The 22,955-nt window shown below is 39.9% G+C and overlaps 1 protein-coding gene across 1 annotated transcript in view; it reads right to left on the bottom strand.

Moving 5' to 3' along the window:
• The window catches only part of LOC148105755 (peroxisomal acyl-coenzyme A oxidase 3-like), a 31,456-nt gene extending 16,776 nt beyond the window's left edge, over positions 1-14,680 (bottom strand). Inside the window, exons 1-9 of the mRNA XM_087837838.1 lie at positions 14,286-14,680; positions 13,897-13,994; positions 13,653-13,788; positions 13,137-13,211; positions 12,955-13,044; positions 10,951-11,094; positions 5,446-5,534; positions 1,480-1,576; positions 267-449 (exon numbers count right to left, since the gene is read on the bottom strand). Coding sequence (XP_087693964.1) covers positions 267-449; positions 1,480-1,576; positions 5,446-5,534; positions 10,951-11,094; positions 12,955-13,044; positions 13,137-13,211; positions 13,653-13,788; positions 13,897-13,994; positions 14,286-14,408 — 1,035 coding nt within the window. The 5' untranslated portion in view covers positions 14,409-14,680. The remainder of the gene's footprint in view (positions 1-266; positions 450-1,479; positions 1,577-5,445; positions 5,535-10,950; positions 11,095-12,954; positions 13,045-13,136; positions 13,212-13,652; positions 13,789-13,896; positions 13,995-14,285) is intronic.
• Between the last annotated feature and the right edge of the window lie 8,275 nt (positions 14,681-22,955).

Raw genomic sequence — 22,955 nt, 5'->3', positions numbered from 1 at the left:
ATATTGATATCGTGGCAGTGCTGTCTTCTAATTACTGACAGGTGGCAGCTGTCAGGCTTCAGTGTCCTAACTTTCCATGCATTTGGCACCTCACTTCCTTCATGTGTTCAACACCTTTTCCCTGTTTCACATGTCAGCTTAATTCATAGTTGAATGGGTTGTCCCCAACACCTAGTGAAAATGTCAAAAACACCTTCACAAATATATTTAGTTAGAAAACTGGGTGAAACTTATTTTACCCACTAAACGTTACCTTATATTATTACCTGTAACTGGTACTCTAAAACAGGGATTTCCTCTGTGTCTTTGGGTCCAAACTGCCTCCTGGCAGCTGAGAAGCGGATAGCCACTGTCAAAGCTAACTTCAGGTTGTTAAGAGCCATCCTGGTGATATACACTCTGCCCCCTGATAAGGCACCAAGAGATGCCCCAAAACGCTTTTTAGGGTCCTGGAAGACACAAAAGAAACACTGATGAGGCACGATAAAAAACAAAGCAAAGATATTATTATTATTAGCTATTTATAAAATGGTCGTGTGGTCCTTGACAGGATTGTTGAATTGCGTTTTAACTGCACTGCTAATGTTCTTACAAAATCAAAACTTAAATGTGAATTCATTCATTTCTCGATCCCGCAGTCCCAGCAACTACATGCCATTCAAATGCTGGGCAGGCACAGACAGAAATATACACATGTGCGTGAATATTTATGCCAGTAATATGTGCCGCTTTGTTCGAAACATTTCAGGTGATTAATAAGGTCAGAAACACTGCTGTAGGAGACGGCCTGAAGCTTTGAATTGAATCGACCTTTAAGCACCGTGTCACAGTCTGCTGATGGCAGAATTATTGCAGCCTGATTGCAGAAATCAGGCAGGGTAGGATGTTGGCTTTGTTAGGGAGATCTTTGTGAAGGCTTCCATAATAGGGGTGGGTTTTGATTATCGATTAAAATCGATTCTGGCTTGGATAACGGGATATAGATTCATTAAAATCCTGAATCAGTTTTTTAATATACATTTATTTTGCCCAAAACGCCAGAATCTCAGGTTAAACCTCACAAAATTTCAACAACCAGCTAAAACAATAAATGAGAGCAGAAAATTCTGCACAAAGACGTGAACACAAAGCGCGGACCCGCCGACACATCAGAATCAGTGAGATGTGACTTTGTCACCCAACGGCACGGACACAGTCGGGGCTGAGTCGCATCGGAATCTAATCGATTCGAGAAATCAGTGACGATACCCAGCATGTGCTGACCAGCTTATTCCATAAGCTGTTGATATGTGTTGTTAACAACTTATAATTTCAATAACTTATAAATAATTAGTTCTTTAAAGAAGGAGCATCTCTGAAATAAACCCACTGTTCTCTAGAATATGGTTAAAGGTTATATCTAAAAAAGCTAAGGCACAGGAAATCAGGCTGTTGAGTTTGAAGTGCCTTCTTTGGCTGCCACTGGAAATCTGCACAGACCTTAAATGGTGTCACGTAGCGACCATCAGGAGTCAGATCTCCGGTCTTATTCAGCAGGTTCTCGCGTGGGATTCTCACATTGTGGAACATCGCAAACCTGTTGTGAGAGAAAGATGCAAATGTTACAGAAAAGAATTGGTTACACATCAAAGAGCGAGCCATTCAGTGGATTCTAATGTTTCTGGTGTGCAGGCAGGTCAGGCAGATATTTATTGTTGTTGTTATCATCATCATCAAAAAAATTAACCCAAATTCAAGAAAGATGGCACAAACACATTTAAAAGAAAAAAAAAGTTGGGTCGGAGGCAACAAAAGACTGTAAAATGAGGTGGTACATTTTCTCAGAAAGTAAAGATGGGCAGAGGTGGAACAATTTCTGAATACTGTTAAAATAAAATTGTGAATCATCATCTACAGCACAAAGTGTTAACAAAAGATTCTGGAGCAGTTTTCTTTTGTTAACACTATATTAACAATCCAATATTGGATGACCATCATCTTTAGGCCCTCAGGTGGCACCGGATTATATTCTATTATTTAAAATATAGCGCAGGGCACTGAATTGGGTGATTCCCACAAGCTGTGGTTAATAAGTCTAGGTCATATTCTCCAAAACCAAAGGGACCTCAAGGAATAAATGGGTTTTTTCAAAATTCTCATCACCAATGTGTCTGGATCAATTTTTTTTATGTTTTTCATTAATGTCATAAAAATCCTTATCATATAAAACAGATACAAATCTGCCAAGATATGTAAAAATCTATATATTTATGCCTAATAAATATGCCACATAATATATATGGTATTTAACCAAAGAAAATATTTAAATTTATTGAAAATTACTGTGTCCACGCTAAATGTTTCTCATCACCTGCTTGTTTCTGTTTGATTACTGTACACACTGTATGGCTACAGTTATTGGCCATCTCCATTCAGTGCTAAGTCCGGTGAGCAGTGACCTATAATTATGCTGTTATGGCACCAGTCCTGAAGTACGTAAGCACAGAGCCCACCGCCCCTTCTCTAACTGGAGTCTTTGTTACATTCCTGGCTCGGATTGACTGGCTTTTGATCTTTTCATCACAATCCAGTTCTACCTAATGTGTGTTGTTGTCGTCATAGCAACGTGTCCGAGCATCCTGCGATGTAATTAATATGAGACACGAGCGCTACAAAAAAGGTGGACGTCGACCAGCTGCTCAATCGTGATCCCTGAGGTTGACAAAAAGCCATACTTTTTGTCAACCTCAGGGATCACGGGCGGACAGTTACTTATAAAGTACCAGGTATCAGGTACCATGACCTAATGGAAAACCCTGAAAATACTTTTTTAAGAACAACATGTTGTGGAGTGTCTGATGGTCTTCTAATCCCGGGTGGGATACTGTGGATCCAATCCGAAGTAAAGTCCAGGTTCAGACTGAGGCCAATGTCTATCAGTTCCTGATGACTTGAAGTGATTAGTGCGTAGCAGAAGGACACAACAACATTTTGTAATTTTAAAGTCTTACTCTTTACTGGAAGCATTAAATGACTTTGGTCAGAAGCACATCGATGGTTTATTATCCCCTATGTGCTGATGTTTAGTTATATCTGTGGATAGGCTTTGTTGGTTATTACAAGGTCTGGGCAAACACACAAACATGATTGGACTTTTGCCCTCAGAGCTCTCCGATCTTTCCCTTCCTGGGAGGCGTTCTCACTTGATATTGGCTCTCTGCAGTAGAGTATCACTTACTGTTCCTTTTACAACACATAGTGGTATTTTTGTGAACTAACACCTTATTTTATAAGTCTAATCTTCATGTGTTTTATCTTGTTCGATCACCTGCTTTTTCACAGTATTCATTCACGTTGTAGCTGGATTTACCAGCTTAGCTTAGCTCGTAGCCAACTCACTAGCAGCAAGGCACCTTCACCTGTCCCTTCTGCACTTTCCTGCTCAGTGGTCCAAATGTTTAGTTATGCACAGCTACTTTCAATACCACTGACATTTAGACTCTTTGTCCAATTGATCATCGAATTAACTTCAACAATTACTTTCACTAATCCAAGGGTTCAGTTGAGGAGTTGAGGAAGTAATTTAGCCATTTAAATCAGCTGTGTTGGATCAAGGACATCTAAAACCTGCAGCACACCGACCCTCGAGGCCTGGCGTTGGACACACCTGCTCTAAAACATGACCATATCTTTTAGACCCCATTCCTAAAAGACTGCTCAAAGAAGTCCCACCTTTCATTGATGCATAAGTGTTTAATTTGATCAACCTATTCATTGGCTACATACCACAAGCCTTCAAGCTGACAATAGTTAAATCACTACTTAAAACCCATCGCTTGACCCAGCTGTCTTAGCTAATTACAATATAGGCCAATCTCCAACCTTCCTTTACATGAAGCCAGAAGACAAGAATTAGCTACGCTACAGCAATGTCTTAAAGACAAAAAGACCTGAATGACGTCTGCTTCTACATTCAGATAAAACTGAGAAATCGAGGAGGATGATTTATTTTTCACTTGCAGTTGCCTGCAGCAAAATTGGACCTCTTCCAGCCATACATACATCACACAAATGTCACATTGGTGAGACAGGTCAGAACACGTAGAATAAAGAAAAAAACTTCTTCTTTTTGCGTTATCAATTGATCCATTGGTGATTAAGCTGCGAGCTGACAATTGCATTAAGGGCATCTTCAGAGCTGACCAGGAGCACAAAATATCCTTATATGCTGACGACCTCCTGTTGTATATGTCAGAGCCTTTATGATCTCTTCCCGTGCTCTCGCCATTTTTGAATGTTTTGGCAAAAGGTTACAAGTTGAACCTGCATAAAAGTGAACTTCTCTGTGTCAACTCTGTAGCCAGGAAGGTTTCATTTTCAAATTTTCAATTTAAAGTTAAATCAGAGTATGTGTCCTATCGGGGGTTAAGGTTACCCACTCATACAAAGGTCTTTATGAAAGAAACTTTGTCGCGCTGCTTGAGAATACTGAGACAGATCTTCAGAGATGGACCAGTTTACCACTGCCATTAACTGGCCACATCAGTTCTATCAAAATGAACATACGACCCAAGTTCCTTTATTTATTTCAATGTATCACATGCTACTTACCCAATAAGTATTTTATAACACTGACTAAGCATATCTCTGCATTTATTTGGAATGGCAAAAGTCCACGAATTCACAAGGATTTCATGCAGAGAACTAGGCCAAACTTTCAGTCTTATTATTGGGAAGCAAATATTTGAAATATGCTGTACTGGATGAGTAGTTTAACTACAGAGACTCCAGCTTGGCTCCAAATTGAGTCATTGAGTCAAACGTGCCTATGAGCTTTGTTGAGTCCAGCTCTTCCATTAGAACTGTACAACTAACCCTTTGTTGTATTACTCACTCAGAATCTGGGTGCAATGTAGGAAAAGGTTGGGGTTACACTTAATGTCAATTAAAGCACCTATCAGCTCAAATCACATGTTCCCACCCTCCATGATGGACTCTGCCTTTAAATAATGGGAAAGTAATGGACTTAGAAATATCAAAGACCTTTTTACCTCATTCACGCAGCTCCTGAAGCAGTTTAATGTTCCTCTGGAGCATTTTTTACGGTATTTACAAATTCTCCACTTTGTAAAGAGTCGATTTCCTTTATTTCCAGAACCACCTGAGGAAACTTCTTTGGATAAAATTATTAATATAAACATCCATAATACTGCCCACCCCTAAGACACAGTCATACAGTCTAAATGTCAAATGTGTGGTTAAAAAGATTCATGAAGAGAACTGTAATGTTCGTTCAATACTCTGAAACACTGTGTGTACCATTCCAGCACACCAACACATGTCTCTGACATGTCTCTGACTGCAATAGCCAGGGAGAACATATTTCCACAACATCAAGGGCATCATGTCTTCATTTGCTTGTGTTTTCCATCTTATTTTACAAATGCAGCATTTGCAGTCACCTACCCATTATCCATTCCGTTCTGACCCAGCTTCTTCCCCATGTCTCCGACCAGCACACCAGGCAAAGCCAGCAGGGTCTTGGGATCTCTCACCTGGAGCAGAGTGATTACAGCTTAACTGGCTGTGTGTCAAATACACAAATCTACACAAACATCTGAAAATAACACACAGTATAAGATACCTGCAGTATGACTTTATTTGACCAACTCTGCTGATCATACATGATTTCTAACGCTTTTAGAAATCGTGGTGTTCTCAAGTCTTTTCAGACAGTTGTCATTTTTAAGAAATAATGAAAATAACACACCATTTTATTTAAAATAAATAGTCTTTTGTATGCATCTTCCTTTCTGTAAGGGCCGTGCAGCCCATGTTGTAGGTTATGCACAGCGCACAAGTGAGCGATAGCAGAGAGTCCAGGCAGGGTAGGTTGACATGAGGATTTGTGACAGAAGAATAGCAGTAAGAGTGAAAAGGAAAGGTTTATCTGGTGGAAGTGAGACCTGCTGACAGGATGACAAGCTGGAGGTGGCAGAGTGGAAGATACTAAGGTTTCTTTATTGAGAGTGAAGAGAATGGACCAAATTAGAAATGACATAAATTAGAGAGACAGCACAGGTCAAGCATTCTGGAGACAAAATTAGACAGACATGCAAGCAGCAGGAAAAGAGGAACCACAGAAAAGATTTACATGTCCTCCAGTAAGGGAAGACGTGTAGAGGGCTGCTGTAACAAGAGGATGCTTGGGACGGGGTGAGACGGAGATATCTGCTGTGGTGCAGCTGAAAAAAAAGTTACTTGAGGGACGCCATCTGAGCTTGAAAAATGATCAGGTACTAGTGATGGGCAGAGCGAGGCGTGTACGGAGGTTTCAAAACAATCTGAATCGCATCTCCACAGTGACACCTGCTGGCCAATTTGGCTATTGCAACCCCGTGACAATCTGTGAAACCGTAACACAGACAAGTCCAGCACAATTCCTAACAAAGCTACTTATTCCACCAGACTGTCAATAATGGTGACCACCACACACTTTGGAGAAATCCCCGCACAAACAAGGCAAGAAAATATTGAGCCTGTTGCAACTGTAATGAACAGGGATGGGAATTGAGAAAACCAGTTCCCAGTAGTCTAATTCCTTGGAATTTTAGTCTGCCTATCAATCCCACTTGTCAGTTCTAGCACTCGCACTACAATCAGCTGATTTCAGTCTGCAGGTCAGAGGAGGAAAATAGCAACATTTACATTTATTGCACAAAAGGATGAGATAAACGGTAAAGTGGGAAACTGCATGCAGGACAGAAACAACCGCAGAATGTTCCTCACACAACTTAGATTCTTTGCTAGCATCTGCCAATAGAGCATGCTAACGCAAAGCTAGCTAAGAACACAGAGTGAAAGCTGAATGAATGCTGAGCCCAGCAGCCATCTTTTCTTTTTGCAGTCAGCTTTGAATTCTACTAAGACAAAGACCTTAGAGATGTGCTGGTGTGTGGAGTTGTAGCCTCGTTGTTATTTTTTATTGTTAGCTTTTTTACAGAGCAACTTGCAACTAATGTAACAAGTAGTATAATAAATAACCTTTTCCCAGAGTAATTAAGTATCATACTGCATTACTTTTAAGTGAAGTGTTCTGTGAAACGTGTAATAATGGCTTTTTTAATTAACAACTCTAATCACAACAATACGGAGCCCCTCTGATGACATGGTCCAAAAAATAAATAAATTCTGGCCACAAAATACTATTTCGTGCCCTCGAAATAGTATTTTAAGGGCACGAAATAAGTATAACGTGCGCACGAAATGCTAATTTGTGGGCATGAAACACTTGACCGATAACCGTGATCCTTCCCAGACCCTTGCAGTTGGTTGACAATAAAATCTATCCCGGCGTCCAGGTCGTACTTACGTCTGTAAAGCAACTGGGCTCTCAATAATAATAATTGCTATATAACTTTTGCACTGTCCACTTCCTGCTTTGACAAAACAAATTTCCCACATGTGGGACTAATAAAGGTTATCTTATCTTATCTTAATATCCTGTTTAAATGTCTCTCCGTAAAAATGGTTCCTTGCATTGCAGGCTTTTCAAAATGCATTTGTAGCTCATTCCCAGCCTAATAAAACTCAATCATACCGTCTCTGGCCATGGTGAATAGGTTTAGCCTATTCTTATGCTTATGTCTCTACGCAGCTGTCCCGGAATTGTATCAATATGGTGTGCACACGTTATCTATTTCGTTGCCACAAATGCGTAATTCGTTGCCATGTGATACCCAATTCGTGCCCACAAATTAGCATTTCGTGCACACGTTATACCTATTTCGTGCCCTCAAAATAGTATTTTCTGGCCACAAATAAGTATTTCATGGGCACGTTATACTATTTCGAGGGCACGAAGTAGTATTTTGTGGACACAATTTTTTTATTTTTTTGGAGGGGTTCCGTACAACAAAGAAGGTAAACACCTCAACAACCGTGGACACACATCTGACCCACAGTTAATCTGCATGACTGTCATTTCTTTCCTGCTGCTTAGCAACGGCGGTGACTCTCAAAACAAAGTGAACAAGAACCCAGTGAGAATTGATAAGAGAACAGATAAGGTATCAAACTGATGATGATGATGGCATCAGAATCGCTACATTCTTATCAATTCCCATCACCAGTAATGAACAGAGTGCTTCAGCAAAATCCTCCCTCTGTTAACATTTGTGTTGCTCACAAAAACTCAATACAATAAAACATAAATGATAATATTAAGTATAACCACAGGTTTTTGTTAGCTTGCTCACAGCCCTCAGAACTTTCTAGGAGCTCATGTCACCAGGTTTCCTCTACACACTGTCAAGTAAAGCTGGTAGCTGGCATGTGTTAACTTTTCTTTTTAATTAATTTAAAATTATATTTATAAATTACATCTCCAGTCTACGAACACAAATCTCATTACTGAATTCACTATTAAACTCTGGTGGATTATAGTGAAGAAATATAGAATTATAGAAGACTGTAAATTGCTGATTTGGCCTGCATATTCTCGAAAATTCCAAAGTGGACAATGGGATAGTACATTTTTAAGATGGGTCAATAAAGGAATTACAGCAATGTGTACATTAATAGACGGGACAACATTCAAATCCTTCGAGAATCTACAGAGACAATTTGGACTGGATAAATCAGATTTATTTAGGTATTTTCAATTAAGACATTTTTACAATACAGAAATTAGGAAGAAGTTCTTGAGAGAAGGAAGCCATATAATAGAAGTAATAACAGGTGCATATAAAAATCCTTCATCAAGAATTTTATCGAAATTATATAATGGCCTGCAAAATTTGAATAGGAATGAAACATTAGATATCAAACAAAAGTGGGAATCGGAATTACATCTTGAGCTGTCAGAGGATGACTGGCGATCCGTATGTCTCACACAGCATAATTCCACTAGCTCTCGACGATGGAGAGAATATGGCTGGAAAAATGTGATTAGGTTCTTTATTACTCCTTATATCAAAAGCAAGCAGCTGAAAACACCCCAACAATGCTGGAGATTATGTGGAGACTGGGACGCCAATCATTCTCATGTGTTTTGGAAGTGTAAAAATATCAAATCTTACTGGGAAAGCATTGCGGTAACAATGACGAAAGTGCTGGGGTATGACGTGCTGTGTGAGGCACGAGTAATGTATTTTGGAATATGGGAAAATGTAAGAAAGGAGGACCATTACTTGTTTAAAATTATGTTGTTGTCAAGCAAAAAGGTAATAACAAAAAACTGGCTGAAAAGTGACCCTTTAAAATTGGAAGAATGGACTGATGTAATCGAGGACATATAGACAATGGAGAAAATGACCTACACTTTGAGACTGAAATCTGACAAACACCAAAAACAGTGGACAAAATGGATAGCTTATAAGACTCACTCAGCCCCATAGGGCAGGGACCTCTCCTCGTTGTTGTTGTTGTTTTTTTGTTTGTTTTTTTGTTTTTTTGTTTTTTTCCCTCCCTTTTCCCCTCTTCCACAGATTGGGTGTCCTTTATATATATATATATATCTTCTTTTTTTTCATGTTTTTGTTTGCATGTACTATAAAATTGGAAAAAGTATAAAATAAAAAGTTAAAAAAAAAATTATATTTAAATGAAAAACTGTAATTTTTCCCTTCTTTATAAAAAGAAACATTTGTTTATAGGGTCTAATTCTGATCAAGTGTAACAGTCCATTTCATGCACGTCCATCAGTTAAATCATCCTCGGCTGAAGCGCACCGAAATCTAGTTCGCTCTGAGTCACGTGACCTGGATGATTTGAACCACACTGTTTGGAAACATCAGCACTTCAGAAGCTCGACACAGTGTCAAAACAGCAGTATTGAGCTTCACATCCCTATCAGTTACTAGAAACTTAGCTGTGAGGTCTCCTATGGCTCTAAACACTGTTGGAGTGGATGGCCTTATTTCAATAGCTACCTGACAACACAAATGCTCTTGGACTTGCTAATAGTTAGGGATGGGTATCGTTTAGGTTTTATCCGATACCGGTGCCAAACCGGTACTTTTGAAACGGTGCCGGTGCTTAAACGGTGCTCAAACCGGTGCTTAAAGAATGGAGAACACAAAATTGGTCCAAAAACCTCTCATGTTCAGCTGTTTTTTTTGTAAAAAGATAACAATGTTAGCCTTTTCTGCAGCTATGGGGCATATATGGTATCACTCTTGGCTGGAAGCAGTGCTTAATCAATGGAAAAAATACAAAGCCTCTCATGTTTAACTGTTTTTCACTTTTTCTTTGATCATTTTAGCCTTTTTGGCCAGGGTGAAGGGAGTATCTGCCATCAAACAAGAAGACAGCCGCATCTAGCTATGATGATGATTGCTAGTTCACCATACATTAATGTAATAACGTGGTTAGCCTACTCAACGTAAACTACACACGAACAACATTAAGCTACTCACCCAGAGAAGAACGGCTGTTGATGCCATCATCATCCGTCATCATTTCTGCTACACTGGCAGGGCTAGGAGCCAGGACTCTACTCTTCGGGTTTTTGGGGGATGTTGCTAACTCCGGGACCAATAACAGGCACCACACCCACAGTAGATGTGCTCAGTGTGAGGTCTCGCAGCAAGCTATCGAATACAGTGCATTTCTCGGCTTTTAAAGAAAAAAAAAAGGTTGCATCTTTTGCTGTGAAGTACAGCCAGACTTTTGACCGCTTCGCCTTGGGCATTTTTAATCTGTAGCTCTGCTCTAAAATAACGTACGTACCTGGACCCGCCTACTATCCTTGGAAACGTAAAATGATTGGCTAGAATCTAAAGTGTATCACAGCTCAGAAAAAAAAGCACCGAAATGTGCGCTGCTTTTCGGTCTGGTTACTGCCGTTTATGTCAGAACCGGTGCCATCATAGCACCGGATACCGGTACCCATCCCTACTAATAGTTGCCTTGTACCTTGTGATGCAAGCAGCCATTTCTTTAAAGATATTCAAATTCACCAGAACTCACCGGCACAACAAAAGAGTGCAGTCCGTGGCACACCTGATCAGGTGTGTAGAGCTGAGCATACACCAAAGCATGGGTAGCAGTCTTTCCCAGGTTCCCCACCCAGAACTTTGCAGCCTCAAAGTCCGGAGAGTTGATCACAAACTCCTACAGAAGAGAAACAGAAATCAGTTCAAGTGAGGAGAAATTAAAATTCCTCCATGTGATCCTCCATTAGTCAAAGTAAAAGTCAGCTATTAGAGACTTTGTATGACCTAAGGGGTGCTCTCTCAAATGCCCTCATAATTTTAAATTAAAATTTTATTTTATTTCATTATCTTATGACATGATCGCATGAAACGGCCAAAAGTCGACAGTTAAAATTAAGCTCACAACTTCAAAAAACTTATATAAAAGTCTTAAAATGTAATGTTGTTGGTTGGAAGTGGAAGAGAAAGCTTAGCAACTTCTAGATAAGAGCCCAGATGAAACATTTCTGGAGGGTGTAGCTGTAAAAGGGAGTTTTTCCTTCCCACTGTTGCCACAGTGCTTGCTCATTAGGGGTGTCTGATTTTGGGGGTTTCTGTATTATTGTAAGGTCTTTATCTTACAGTATTAAATGCCTTCAGGCGACTGTCGTTGTGATTTGCCACTATATAAATAAAATTGAATTGAACTGGACTGGGTCTACAGGGCAGAGCCCCACACCATAATCACAGTGCAGTCAGACAAATGCCATTTTCCAGGCAACCACCAAACCAAGACTGCTCGATCAGATCAGCAGTAGAAGAAGCAGTATGAGAAAATACCTACCAATCCTGGAGACGGAGCAATACTGGAAGACCATATGGGAGAAGGACGTTACTTAATAACGCTTAGTGACCATAAGAGCAGACCACAGCAACCTCCTGAAAAGGATCCAGTAACCATCACAGTGGCAAACATCCAAGAAAGAGTCTTCAGCATGAACAGCTGGATAACACCAGGCCCTGATGATCCAAACCCACTGGCTGAAGAAGCAAACTGTACTCCATGAGCACCTGGCAGCACAAATGAACCAGCTGCTAATGGAAAAGACATGCTCAGAAGGGCTAACGAAAGACGAAACAGCAGCTACTGGTAGACAGAAGTAGCCCGAGACTGTAAGACCAGACTGACCGACCTGTGCACCGGCTGTATTGACTACAAGATGATTCAATGACTCAATGCTCCACACATGGATCCTGGAATTCTGTACAGGATCAAAGGGACCCTCAGAACCTACAGTGGGGATGTGAAGAACAACACTAGAGGCCAACTTCAAGCTAATAGCGCAAGTGGCATCAAGTGCACGACCTACCAAGGAGATGCTCTCTCCCCACTGTTCTTCATAAGCCTGAACCCCTTCGGTGAAGTCATCAAATCTGGCTATGGATACCTCCTCTACATGGATGACTGTACTCCAAGAGTGAACGAGACATTGATTAACTGATCCATACCACTAGGATCTACAGCAATGACACTGGAATGTCATTTGAAGATGAGCAGTGTAGTCGGATGGTAACAAAAACAGGGAATAATCAGCTAGTCAAAGGAGGACAAGCCGGACCTCAGCATGCACGAAGGGTTTCACTCCAAAGCACCCTGAGACTACACGCTAAGGCGAAGTAAGGTTGCCATGGACTACTGTGTGTAAAAAACACTTTTCAAGATGAAACTACACAGATCCATGAGTACATTAGGAAGACGGCCACATCCGATTATGTGTTTAGTGAATTCCTCAGGCAGCAGAAACCCAAGAAAGATGAAGAGCAAGAAGTGGAACCATCATGGAAGAAGAGCCCCTGCATGGCATGTACAACCAGCAGACGGAAAAAGTGGCTGATATCAATCAGGAAGTGGTTCCTGTGGTACTCTGAGCATTTGGTGCAGTAACTCCAAGAATGGGAAGTTGTCTCCAGCAGTTCCCAGGAATGACAAAACCCATCCAGATAAAGACTGCCTGCAAGGTTGTGTGTGTCTGTGTGTGTGTTTTCAGAGTGTACTGACCTGAGTAGAGGGGTCATACTTGGCCGTGGTCCTCATGGCTCTGGTGTTACTGCCATGGCTCAACTCAGTCAATGCAAAGCATCCAAAGATCTATAAGCACATATGTAAAAGTTTTATGAACACAATAGCAGATAGTAAGCAGTCGACTCCTTTCTCCTCTTACTCAGGATTCGCTGTCTTACCCTCATGTCTTCAGTGTCTTCAACAAATTTCTTATGTCTGCTTGACCCTGAGTTGGCAACAGTTGCTCCAAACATCTGAAACGTAAAAGGTTTTGAATCTAACTCACTGATTGACACAATGAAAGAGAAAAACAAATAATAACAGCTATGTGAAGATATTAAACAAACGAAAGCTTTTCCCCCAGTATTAAAAACTGTTTTTAACACAACCGATCTTTATGCAGAATACCCTTTTGGTGATGTTTTGTAAATGCATCCTGGAGAATAATAATAGTGGCTCAATCCAAAAACTAGAAACTTCCTAAAGTTTGTGGAAATTCAAACAAACAAACAAACCACACGTTCTATGGTTTAAAATTACAGTGTTGCTTGTTTTAGAGTGAAAACAGATGTTGCTTTGCAACAATTGCAAGTCATAAACCGTCTTAACATTGCTCAGAAACACAATCTTAAGTTATCTCATATAACATGCACTCTGTGTGTCTGTGTGAGGACATTTTACTCAAACACAATTACCCCCAGGCTGAGGAAGAACTTAGCAACCATGGCCAAGTCATACATGCCCAGACAGTCGTCAAGGTACATCGCTTTCCAGGGATTGGCCATCGCCTCTTCCTTGGTGACAAAGTTGTACCGAAGCAGCTGCTTCATTCTGTGAATTTTCATATGGAGTTTTATTGTCTTTAGAAAGTACCGACTTACAGAACAGAGGACACGACAGGTGCTACATCACTTCAGCTGTAGTTTACCAAGTAGATACCTCAGAAAGTTCAACTCTCTCTTTTTCTCCATGGGGACATCTTCACCAGGCTGACGGGCAAACAGAGGGTCGTTCTCCAGTGTCCTGAACACATGTTGCTATAATGTGGAAATGACCAGACAGAGTAAGACAAAGTGAAATCCATCTGTATGTTGGTCAATAGCTCAGAAGCAGAATCATGGAGAAGTGTGATGATTTATTCTAAGAGAAGTGAAAACGCAATAGTTAAAGGGAAGGATGTAAATATATCATCCTGTCTATGCTCTAAGTGAAAATCTCTTGACTTCTCAGTGGCAAGTTACAACAGTTTAGGTTTACCATATGATTTTCCTGATCTTACGCAAACGCTGTTTAATACACAATGCCATGAGTACAGCCTGTGATGTTACCTTGAATAGATATACGTCTTCTCCATCTATAAAGCGGACCATGTCCTTCCAGTTGAAGGAGGCTTTGTTCCTGTAGACATCGAGTGGGCCGCTGGGGAGGTCAGCCACGTTATGGTTCATCATGTTTCAAGGCACTGTGCACTCTGAAGAGATACAAGACAGAAGAAAATGGGACAAGCGTGGAAAGCATACTTTAATGTGTGTACTGAAATATTATGCTCAACAGTACTGAATGCTGCAGTGAAGTCTGGCAGGACAAGCACAGAGATGAGTCCAGTGTCAGAGGCCTTACTGAGACAGTTTCTGTGCTGACTGAAGTGCAGTATCAGATATTTCTTTTAAGAAAGTGTACAAGTCAGATTAAATGCATTAATGTATACATTTTAGTGACCTTGAAGATTATTCAATAACATATAAATGTAATGCTGGGTTCAAAATTGTGCATTAATACCTGATAACTAAACTGCACACACGCTTGATTTAAAGTATAATTTTAATGATTTTAATTTAAAGTTTTTTCTTCGTTGGTTTAGTGACGCTGTGTAGGTACAGGTCAGTCACCCATGGGGAGGCCTACAGTGTTATTCACTGATTGTCTATTTGCACACATGTAGATTTGACCAAACTCTTTAGCAAAGGTTTTACAGCTAGCATATCAACAATGACTACTGCACTTCAAATAAGCTCTTTCGTGTTGATATAGGACGCACAGACGTACGTTTTTACGGCTCAAGAACATCACCGACGATCAAAGACCAGCGTGACCTTTATACATTTTTGTAACCTTATCAGCTGCCACACGCAGACCAAAGTTCAAAGCTAACAGTGTCTGGACCCGCTAATGCACGTGATGGATTTCCACGGCGTTGTGCTCAGCGTCACCTGTTGTGGACTGGCAGGTGTGCCAAACTGACTAAACTTTAGTTTTCTTTGAACTTTTCTTGTCCATCTTGGTTTTAATTTTGCACTCCAGTATGAACACCAATCCCCCAACTCGAGGATCACCACAACATAACCTAACAGACCTACACCTTAGTTCACAGATTCACTTTGTCTAGGGTTTATTTCTGAGAATTCACACAACCCAGGATTCAAATCATGAATACATAATGGGCTTGGATTTACAGCATGGTAAATGAAATGTGCTCTATTTGGAAGCAGCCAGCCCCCCTCCCCTTTCGAAGGGCTGTGTGTGAGACATTAAATCAGGGGCGATTTTAGCCCAGTTTTGGAGGTGCTTCAGCTGTATCTTCAGTGCTGTATCTTTAGCATCATTATTACATCCATACAATATTGATTGTAAATAAGGTTAGCACGTTGTTAAAGCAGGCCATACAAAAGGCGTCATACGTTCTGGTGCAATAAGCTGTACGCTGTACATCCAATGGATGATGATCTGATTAGTCGGCTAATTGCAAAAATAATCGGTGGCTAGTCGACTATCAAAATAATTGTTTGTGGCAGCCCTAGTTGAAAACGTGTTTTCCAACGATGTTTGCTCTTTAGTAAAATTAGTGATATTTGACTGCCCTGTTGATCTCATTGAAATGTATACAGCCTATTTAAAATCTAAAACTTAACTTACTTGTCCGTAGTCTGCTGTTGTTACCACTGTCCTGTTTGAAATGTAATGAGAGAAACTGGTTATTTTGCCATATGTGCCGATATTGAACCCAAGGTACTAACTAGCTAACTGACTGGATGCCCATTAACCTTATAACTCCTGTTGTGTGTGTGTGTGTGTGTGTGTGTGTTTGTGTTTGTGTGTGTGTGTGTGTGTGTGTGTGTGTGTACAGATTGTCAGTCCAAAGAGGGAGAGAGGAAAGAGGGGAACATGAGGACAAAGTACAAGATCAGGAAGTACCAGGTAAGAAAACAGACAGGGAGTACTAACAGGCAAAACAGTAACTGTTTAACTGGCAAAGAGAAAGAAAGACAAACAACTAATACAAACAACTCATACAATCTGGAAGTTGTGTTCTCCCTATATTAAAGCTGCTATACAGAATCTGCAAAACAAACTGGGTTGTCAGCCCTGGCACTGCATTACCATATTGAGCTTCAGTCAGAGGAAGTCACGGTTGCCAAAGACTTTATAAAGCTCAAGAGTGAGGCTGGTGCCATTCAAGATATGTTAACATTGTACAATCTTCTGGATAATCTGATCTTCCCCAAACTGAAAACTGTTATTCAGGTTGCCCTAACAAACCCAGTTAGCAGCTGTAGCTGTGAAAGGTCTTTTATTGTCTTGAGTCAGCTCCATACCTGCCTGAGAAGGACCATGGGTCAAAGCAGACTCCAGCACCTGGCTGTGATGTCAGTTGAGAAAGAGATGCGTGAGAGACTTGACCACCAAAATGTGACAGACAGATTTACCAACCTCAAGGTGAGGCGACATAGGTTAAAAGAAAAGAAAAAATCTGCAGAGCCATAGTAGTATCTGCAGTAAAGATCTTTTCATACATTGTATACATTGTACCAAAGGCCAAGTGTCTCCATTTTCTAATAATATTTTGTATATTTCAAGGACTCTTCTATTTTTGGAGTGTATTTTTTATGTATCTGTATTGTATTATACATACACTTTAGAAGTGAATCTCTGTCCAAAAAATGCACACAGTTTACTTTTTACTCACTATGAGCATCATTCATCATTTTCCCCCAGTAATTAAGGTTAGGATATGTATTTTTTTTTTATTCCAATCCATTCTTCTTTGACAGCATTTTAATAACCTTGATCAGATTTGATGGTTTTGTTACAGACTTTTCAAAAAAAGTGTTTTGCTATTCTTTCAAAAATGTGGGATTAAATTGTGTTAAAATGTACAAAACAGTGATGTCATGTTTTGTGACGAGGACCCAGGCACAGAGAGACTTGATGAATTTAAGAAACTTGTGATTTAATAAAGAAATTTGCAGACTTGCACAGAGAGGGTAAAATTATGATGACTGATAATGGAGATGAAGACAACAGACGATGAGGACAGGGAGGAACAGGGGTTTAAATGCACCAAGGAGGCAGTCAGAGAGAACTCGGGACAACTGGAGGCATTTAGGGATGCAGGGACTGACAGAGATGGGGAAGAAGTCTCATTGTGATGAGAAAAGTTTACCTTGCCTGGATGGGCAGCTCTCTGGGTGCTCAGCACCCCCAAAGCTCTGATCCTAGAATCGCCCCTGCATTAAATCATCAAACTGTAGATTATAAATTTTAAATTGTTATTGATCCCTTTACCCCGAGTCCTAAAGTGTATATTTATTTTCTTACTCTTCTTATATTTATTGTTTGTTTACTTTCACTGCTGTAACTGGAGCCTCGTCGTCTCGTCTCTCTATATACTGGACTGTATGTAGCGGAGATGACAATAAAGTTTACTTTGACTTCAGCAGCGAGCAGGCGCACCGAGGGCTCTCGCGCTCACTTTTCTTGTATAGAATTTCGAATTTCAAATTCTGTATCATAATGTCTGGTGTTTTCGTGTTTGTTTTTTTGTTTTTATTTTGTTTTATTTTGCGAGTTGGTTATTAGATGCTGCTCAAACCAGCCAGAGAATCCCCGCCGCCCCGCCCTCTCCTCCCTGTGCCGCAAGCAGCAGGCGCACCTCACAAACGGAGGGCGCCCTTACTCCCAGCAAATGGGCGATAGAAAACCGATCGGTGCCTGTACCATTCCCAGTATGCGCTGGCTGATGTCGGGGCAGCATGAGTACGAGCAATTTATTTATTTTTTGCCGATGTCCGTGATGCCGCCCCCCCACTGCGATGCCGCCCCGGGCAACCGCCCGTGTCGCCCGTATCTAAAACCGCTACTGCTTGCTTGTTACGCACAAGTGTACCATTGTTTACAGCGCTGTCAGCCGACGTTTTTTTCGTTTTACATACTTCCGAAAAAAAAAAACCAAATTTCTGCCGTTCAATACTGAACAAATTTAAACTTTTTAAAATTATGCAAAATGCAAAACGCTTAGCCGTGTTTCTAATAAAACCGCTGTAACTTCAGAGGTAATGTTCATATGTTGATTAATGGTTTTCTTTCTTTTTTTATGTACTGCAGAATATTTTTATAAAATCCCAGGCCAGGAAAATCACCTTCATGTTTCTCTGCGTTTATCTTCAGCTACTTTGACACAAAGGCATCTGCTGTGACGCTCACACCTTTGATAATGTGTCAGCTTCCTTTTTATAGATACAAAAATATGTAAATGTACTGATCTGAATTATAATATTTCTGACTGTCAAAATTTTCCAGATTCAAATCGAATCGAATCGAATTAAATCGAATCGTGGATCGAATCGGAATTGAATCGATTCTAGAAATCAGTGACGATACCCAGCCCTACTTCCAATGACACCAGTCTGAAACATTCTGTGGAAGCTGGTTTCTGCTACTGGAAACAAAAGAGTAACTCCAAGAATAACTCAACATTTCAAGTTAACAAGTAGAAATTTAAGAGAAAAAAAATTGATGTTAAGTTAAAATTTTGAGTCAGTAAAATAAGTTAAAATTTCTAGTGAGCATTGCCGGTCTTGAATTACGTAATTTCCTTGTTACCTAGCACACTAAAAATTGGCTAGTGATAGCATCACAGAGCTACCACTGTGAAAGCTGTTGTGCTGATAGTAACAGCACACAAACCAGCTAGCAACACGAGGACTTCGCCATTTGTAAAACCACGCTGAAAGTACGCAGCAGTTTGCGTTCCTGCCCGGACGCTGGAGCACTGGTAGCTTCTGCTTCCAGCTTCTGCTTCAAGGGTGACAAGGACATTACGTAACTTCACAGCACTTCCTGACTGCCTGGGCTAACTTGAAATTTCGAGTTCAGTCGTCAGAGTTAAATAACTTATATGAGATTGTGAGACTTGGATCTGACAAAAGAAGCATTTGAGTTATTTAGATGTAGGCTCTGTGACGAGCACTTCCTGCCTCAGCGAACACAGTGTTTTTATTAATATGTATTGTGAGAAGGATCTTGTTCTATTAAACCGATCATAACTTTGTTTATTGCACTGATGTTGAAGATCTTATGGTTTGCAATGAGTTTTGAGTATGATGCAGATAATCGGAGGCTGTTCATTAACCAGCCTAAAATATGTAACGTGTTCAGCTGCATATTTCCTTTGCATCTGTGCCAACTGGTCATTCTGTCTAGTTAAGAAACACCTATGAAAACAAAACTGTATCTTACTGAACATTTGTATTTTTTAACGTGGCATCACTGAATTAATTAAAATCAGTTATTTTATAGTAAACAGCAGAATGTATTTTTTGATGCAATGCGATGAAATCAAATGAAATCATGGTTACACAGAAACATACAAGACTGATTCTCAAGTGCTCCAATTTTACACTATTCATACTCTGATTAAAATAAACTTTAAAAAAAAATGTGGACAAGCAGTTTTTATGTTTTTAATCATATTTTTAATAACAGTATTACCATCCCCAGTAGCATAATTTTTTTTCAAATTATGATCTTTTCCTAAAATTGCATAAACAATAATCTCATGGCTGAAAACTTTGCATTTTCCAGTATTTTCATCTCTTGGCAGTATGTTATATGACTTTAGCTGCCAGTGACCTGTTTTTGAGTCCGATAGCTGTGATGTCACAAAACAGGACTGCTCAGTTGTAATGATGGTGCTGATGAACATTTCTCATGACACTGTTGGAACATTAACAGGGACACTCAGTACTAGTTGCTTTGGTTTGTTTTGGTAAAGAAACTTTCACTTGAGGCAGATAAAACTGTGGTGTCCTTTGATGTAGTCTCTCTCTTCACTTGCATACCTACAACTGAGGCAGTGGAGACCGTCAGAAAACACCTACAAGAAGACAGAACCGATCACCCCCGATCAGATTTGCACTCTGTTAGACCTCTGCCTCACCACCACACATTTAAATACAATGAGGGTTTCTATAGACAAAAACATGGCTGTGCCATGGACTCCCCCGTGTCACCGATTGAAGCCAACCTTTACATGGAGGAAGTGGAAAGAAAGGCTCTTGGCTCTTTCAAAGGAAGAGTATCCAGCCACTGGTACAGATATGTAGACGACACCTGGGTCAAAATCAAGACACAAGAAGTGGAATCCTTCACTGCGCACATCAACGCTGTGGATAAAAACACCAAGTTCACCAGGGAAGACACAAAGGACGACTGTTTGCTTTTCCTGGGCTGCACATTGAAGAATGAATGGCAACCTCAACATTGAAGTTCTGGTTGCTCTTGCAGAATAAATGTGAAAATCATTGGTGAGCTTTTGTGAGTTATCACATTTACATTCAGTTATCTAGATTTTCACGACACTTGATCTCTGATCTTGATCTTGGCTTCAAGATCACTGAGATGTGAACTTATCCAAGAATTTTAGAAACTGCACCTTTGGTATGAATTTTAAAATCCTTTGTCACCTCGTTCTGGGGTTATGACATTCAAGATAAAACAAACCAATGGCTGAGTTCGGCAGGTTGGAGACTTCTGTGAACAGTGTTAAAGTGATGCTTCAACAGGTTTCTGAAGAAAAAATGAACAAAGATCAAACAACCTTGCTTTAAAGTTTCAGGATGCTTCTTTTCAGGACTTTGCAGAATCTACGTGGACGAGACGGCTGATCATTACTGAGAACAGCATTAATGAAGCAGAATAAAGAAATGAAAAGGTGACTCTCACATATACTGCTATGATCAAAGCATGGTTTTAAAATGGCTACAGTGTAGTCTCATTGTGTATCACCTGGTCGTTTAAAGGCAGAGTCGGAGAAAGCGACACCGTCAGCCAAATCATAAAAGCAAATTTTACAGGAAAAAGAAGCTAAAGTAGAAAAGGAAAGAAAAGAGCTGGAGATAAAAACGGCTGTAACAGTATCTAATGCTTAATTTTAGCTTTAACTACTATTAAAGCAGTTGTTATAGCTGGTGGCTAGTAGAAGCTACTAGTGAAAGGGTTTCGTATCTCAGAGCATCTGTTTGTGATGGAAGGATCGAGAACCTAAGAATCTCTTACTTACCAGCAGCCAAGCACAAAACAATGACATTTAACGCCCAAAGATTAACTGCCATAGCTACTCAGCAACAAACAAATCAAATTTGAACCATTAGAGAGAAAAATTACTCAATGTTACATCTGTGAAATGGTTATCTACAGCTACTCTTAGTACCATTGATGTTAAGTTAGACTCTTTTTCTCCAAGTGATCTTTCTGAGTTAACTTCAATAATTACTTCCTCCAAACCATCAACGTGTCTTTTAGACCCCATTCCTACAAAACTGTTCAAAGAAGTCCTGCCATTGATTAATTCTTCGATCTTATATATGATCAACCTATCTCTAATAATCGGCTATGTACCACAGGCCTTCAAGCTGGCCGTAGTTAAACCTTTACTCAAAAAGCATCTCTAGACCCAGCAGTCTTAGCTAATTATAGGCCAATCTCCAACCTTCCTTTCATATCAAACATCCTTGAAAGAGTAGTTGTCAAACAGCTAACAGATCATCTGTAGAGGAATGGTTTATTTGAAGAGTTTCAGTCAGGTTTCAGAGTTCATCACAGCACAGAAACAGCTTTTTTTTTTTAACAGTGCTATAAAAGTATTTGCTCTTTATATATTTATATAAATATATATATATTTATACTATATTTTGCATATTTGTCACACTTCAGATGTTCCAGATCAAACACATTTTAATATTAGACAGTAAAGATCCAAGAAAATGCAGCTGTTAATTAATAGCATTTATTAAAGGGAAAAAGCTAAACTTACCTAAGCCTGTGTAAAAAAATAAAATAAAATTAATTAATTGCCCCAGGTAACTGTTTGTGCTGTCAGTCAATGGCTGTGAGTCTTTCACCTTACTGTGGAGGAGCTTTTGTATACTTAGGTCTAGTCTTCTTTGCAATGACACAAAATAAAATGAAGAAATCAGTCACCCTGGAGTGTTTTCCAGCTCAAAGCCTCAGATTTCAGTCCGGACTTTGGCCAAAATCGTTTTTTCGGTCGTTTGCAGGTGGACTTGCCGGCGTGTTTCGGATCATAGTCCTGTTGAATAGCCAGAGTGCGTCTGAGCCTCAGAGCAGGAACTGATGGCCCAACGTTCTGCTCTTTGTTAGAGAGCAAAACTCATGTTTTTGCTGCATGAAGTGACAAAACCAATCAGGCTTCAGGGTTTTTTTCTCTTAATTAAATTGTCATTTAAAAACTGTATTTTAAAAAAATAAAAGCTTCTTATTGGGTAAAATTTATATGAGCAAAGGGTGAAAAGGGATGTTTTCGTACAGAAGGTACGCCACATTTTATTTGATGATATATACACATGTATATACTGTGTAATGCATCTTTGTATATCTAGTTATAGTGATACATGTACACAAGTCTGTGTGTAGATCTACAAATGTGATGAAAAAAACAGCATATCGACATTTCTGGTGTGAAGTTAGAAAAACTGGACGCAGAGACGGTTAAACTACAAAAATATACCAACTATCAACCAACAATGATGTTACCAGAAATGCTGAAGCATGTCGAGGTCTTAGGGCTGCAACTAATCTTAATTATTGTTGAGTAGCACACAGTTTTCTTAAAGTTTAAGCACTCGTGTGCAACTAAATGATAATGAAAATGTCGGTGTGTGGAGCAGAGGATTCATGAAAGCTTGCTGAAATCTCGAGTG

Source organism: Neolamprologus brichardi, chromosome 3, assembly GCF_056152115.1.
Source record: "Neolamprologus brichardi isolate AB-2024 chromosome 3, ASM5615211v1, whole genome shotgun sequence".
Taxonomy (NCBI): Eukaryota; Metazoa; Chordata; class Actinopteri; order Cichliformes; family Cichlidae; genus Neolamprologus; species Neolamprologus brichardi.
The sequence above is the reverse complement of the archived record's forward strand: the minus strand, read 5'-3'. Positions and strand labels throughout refer to the sequence as shown.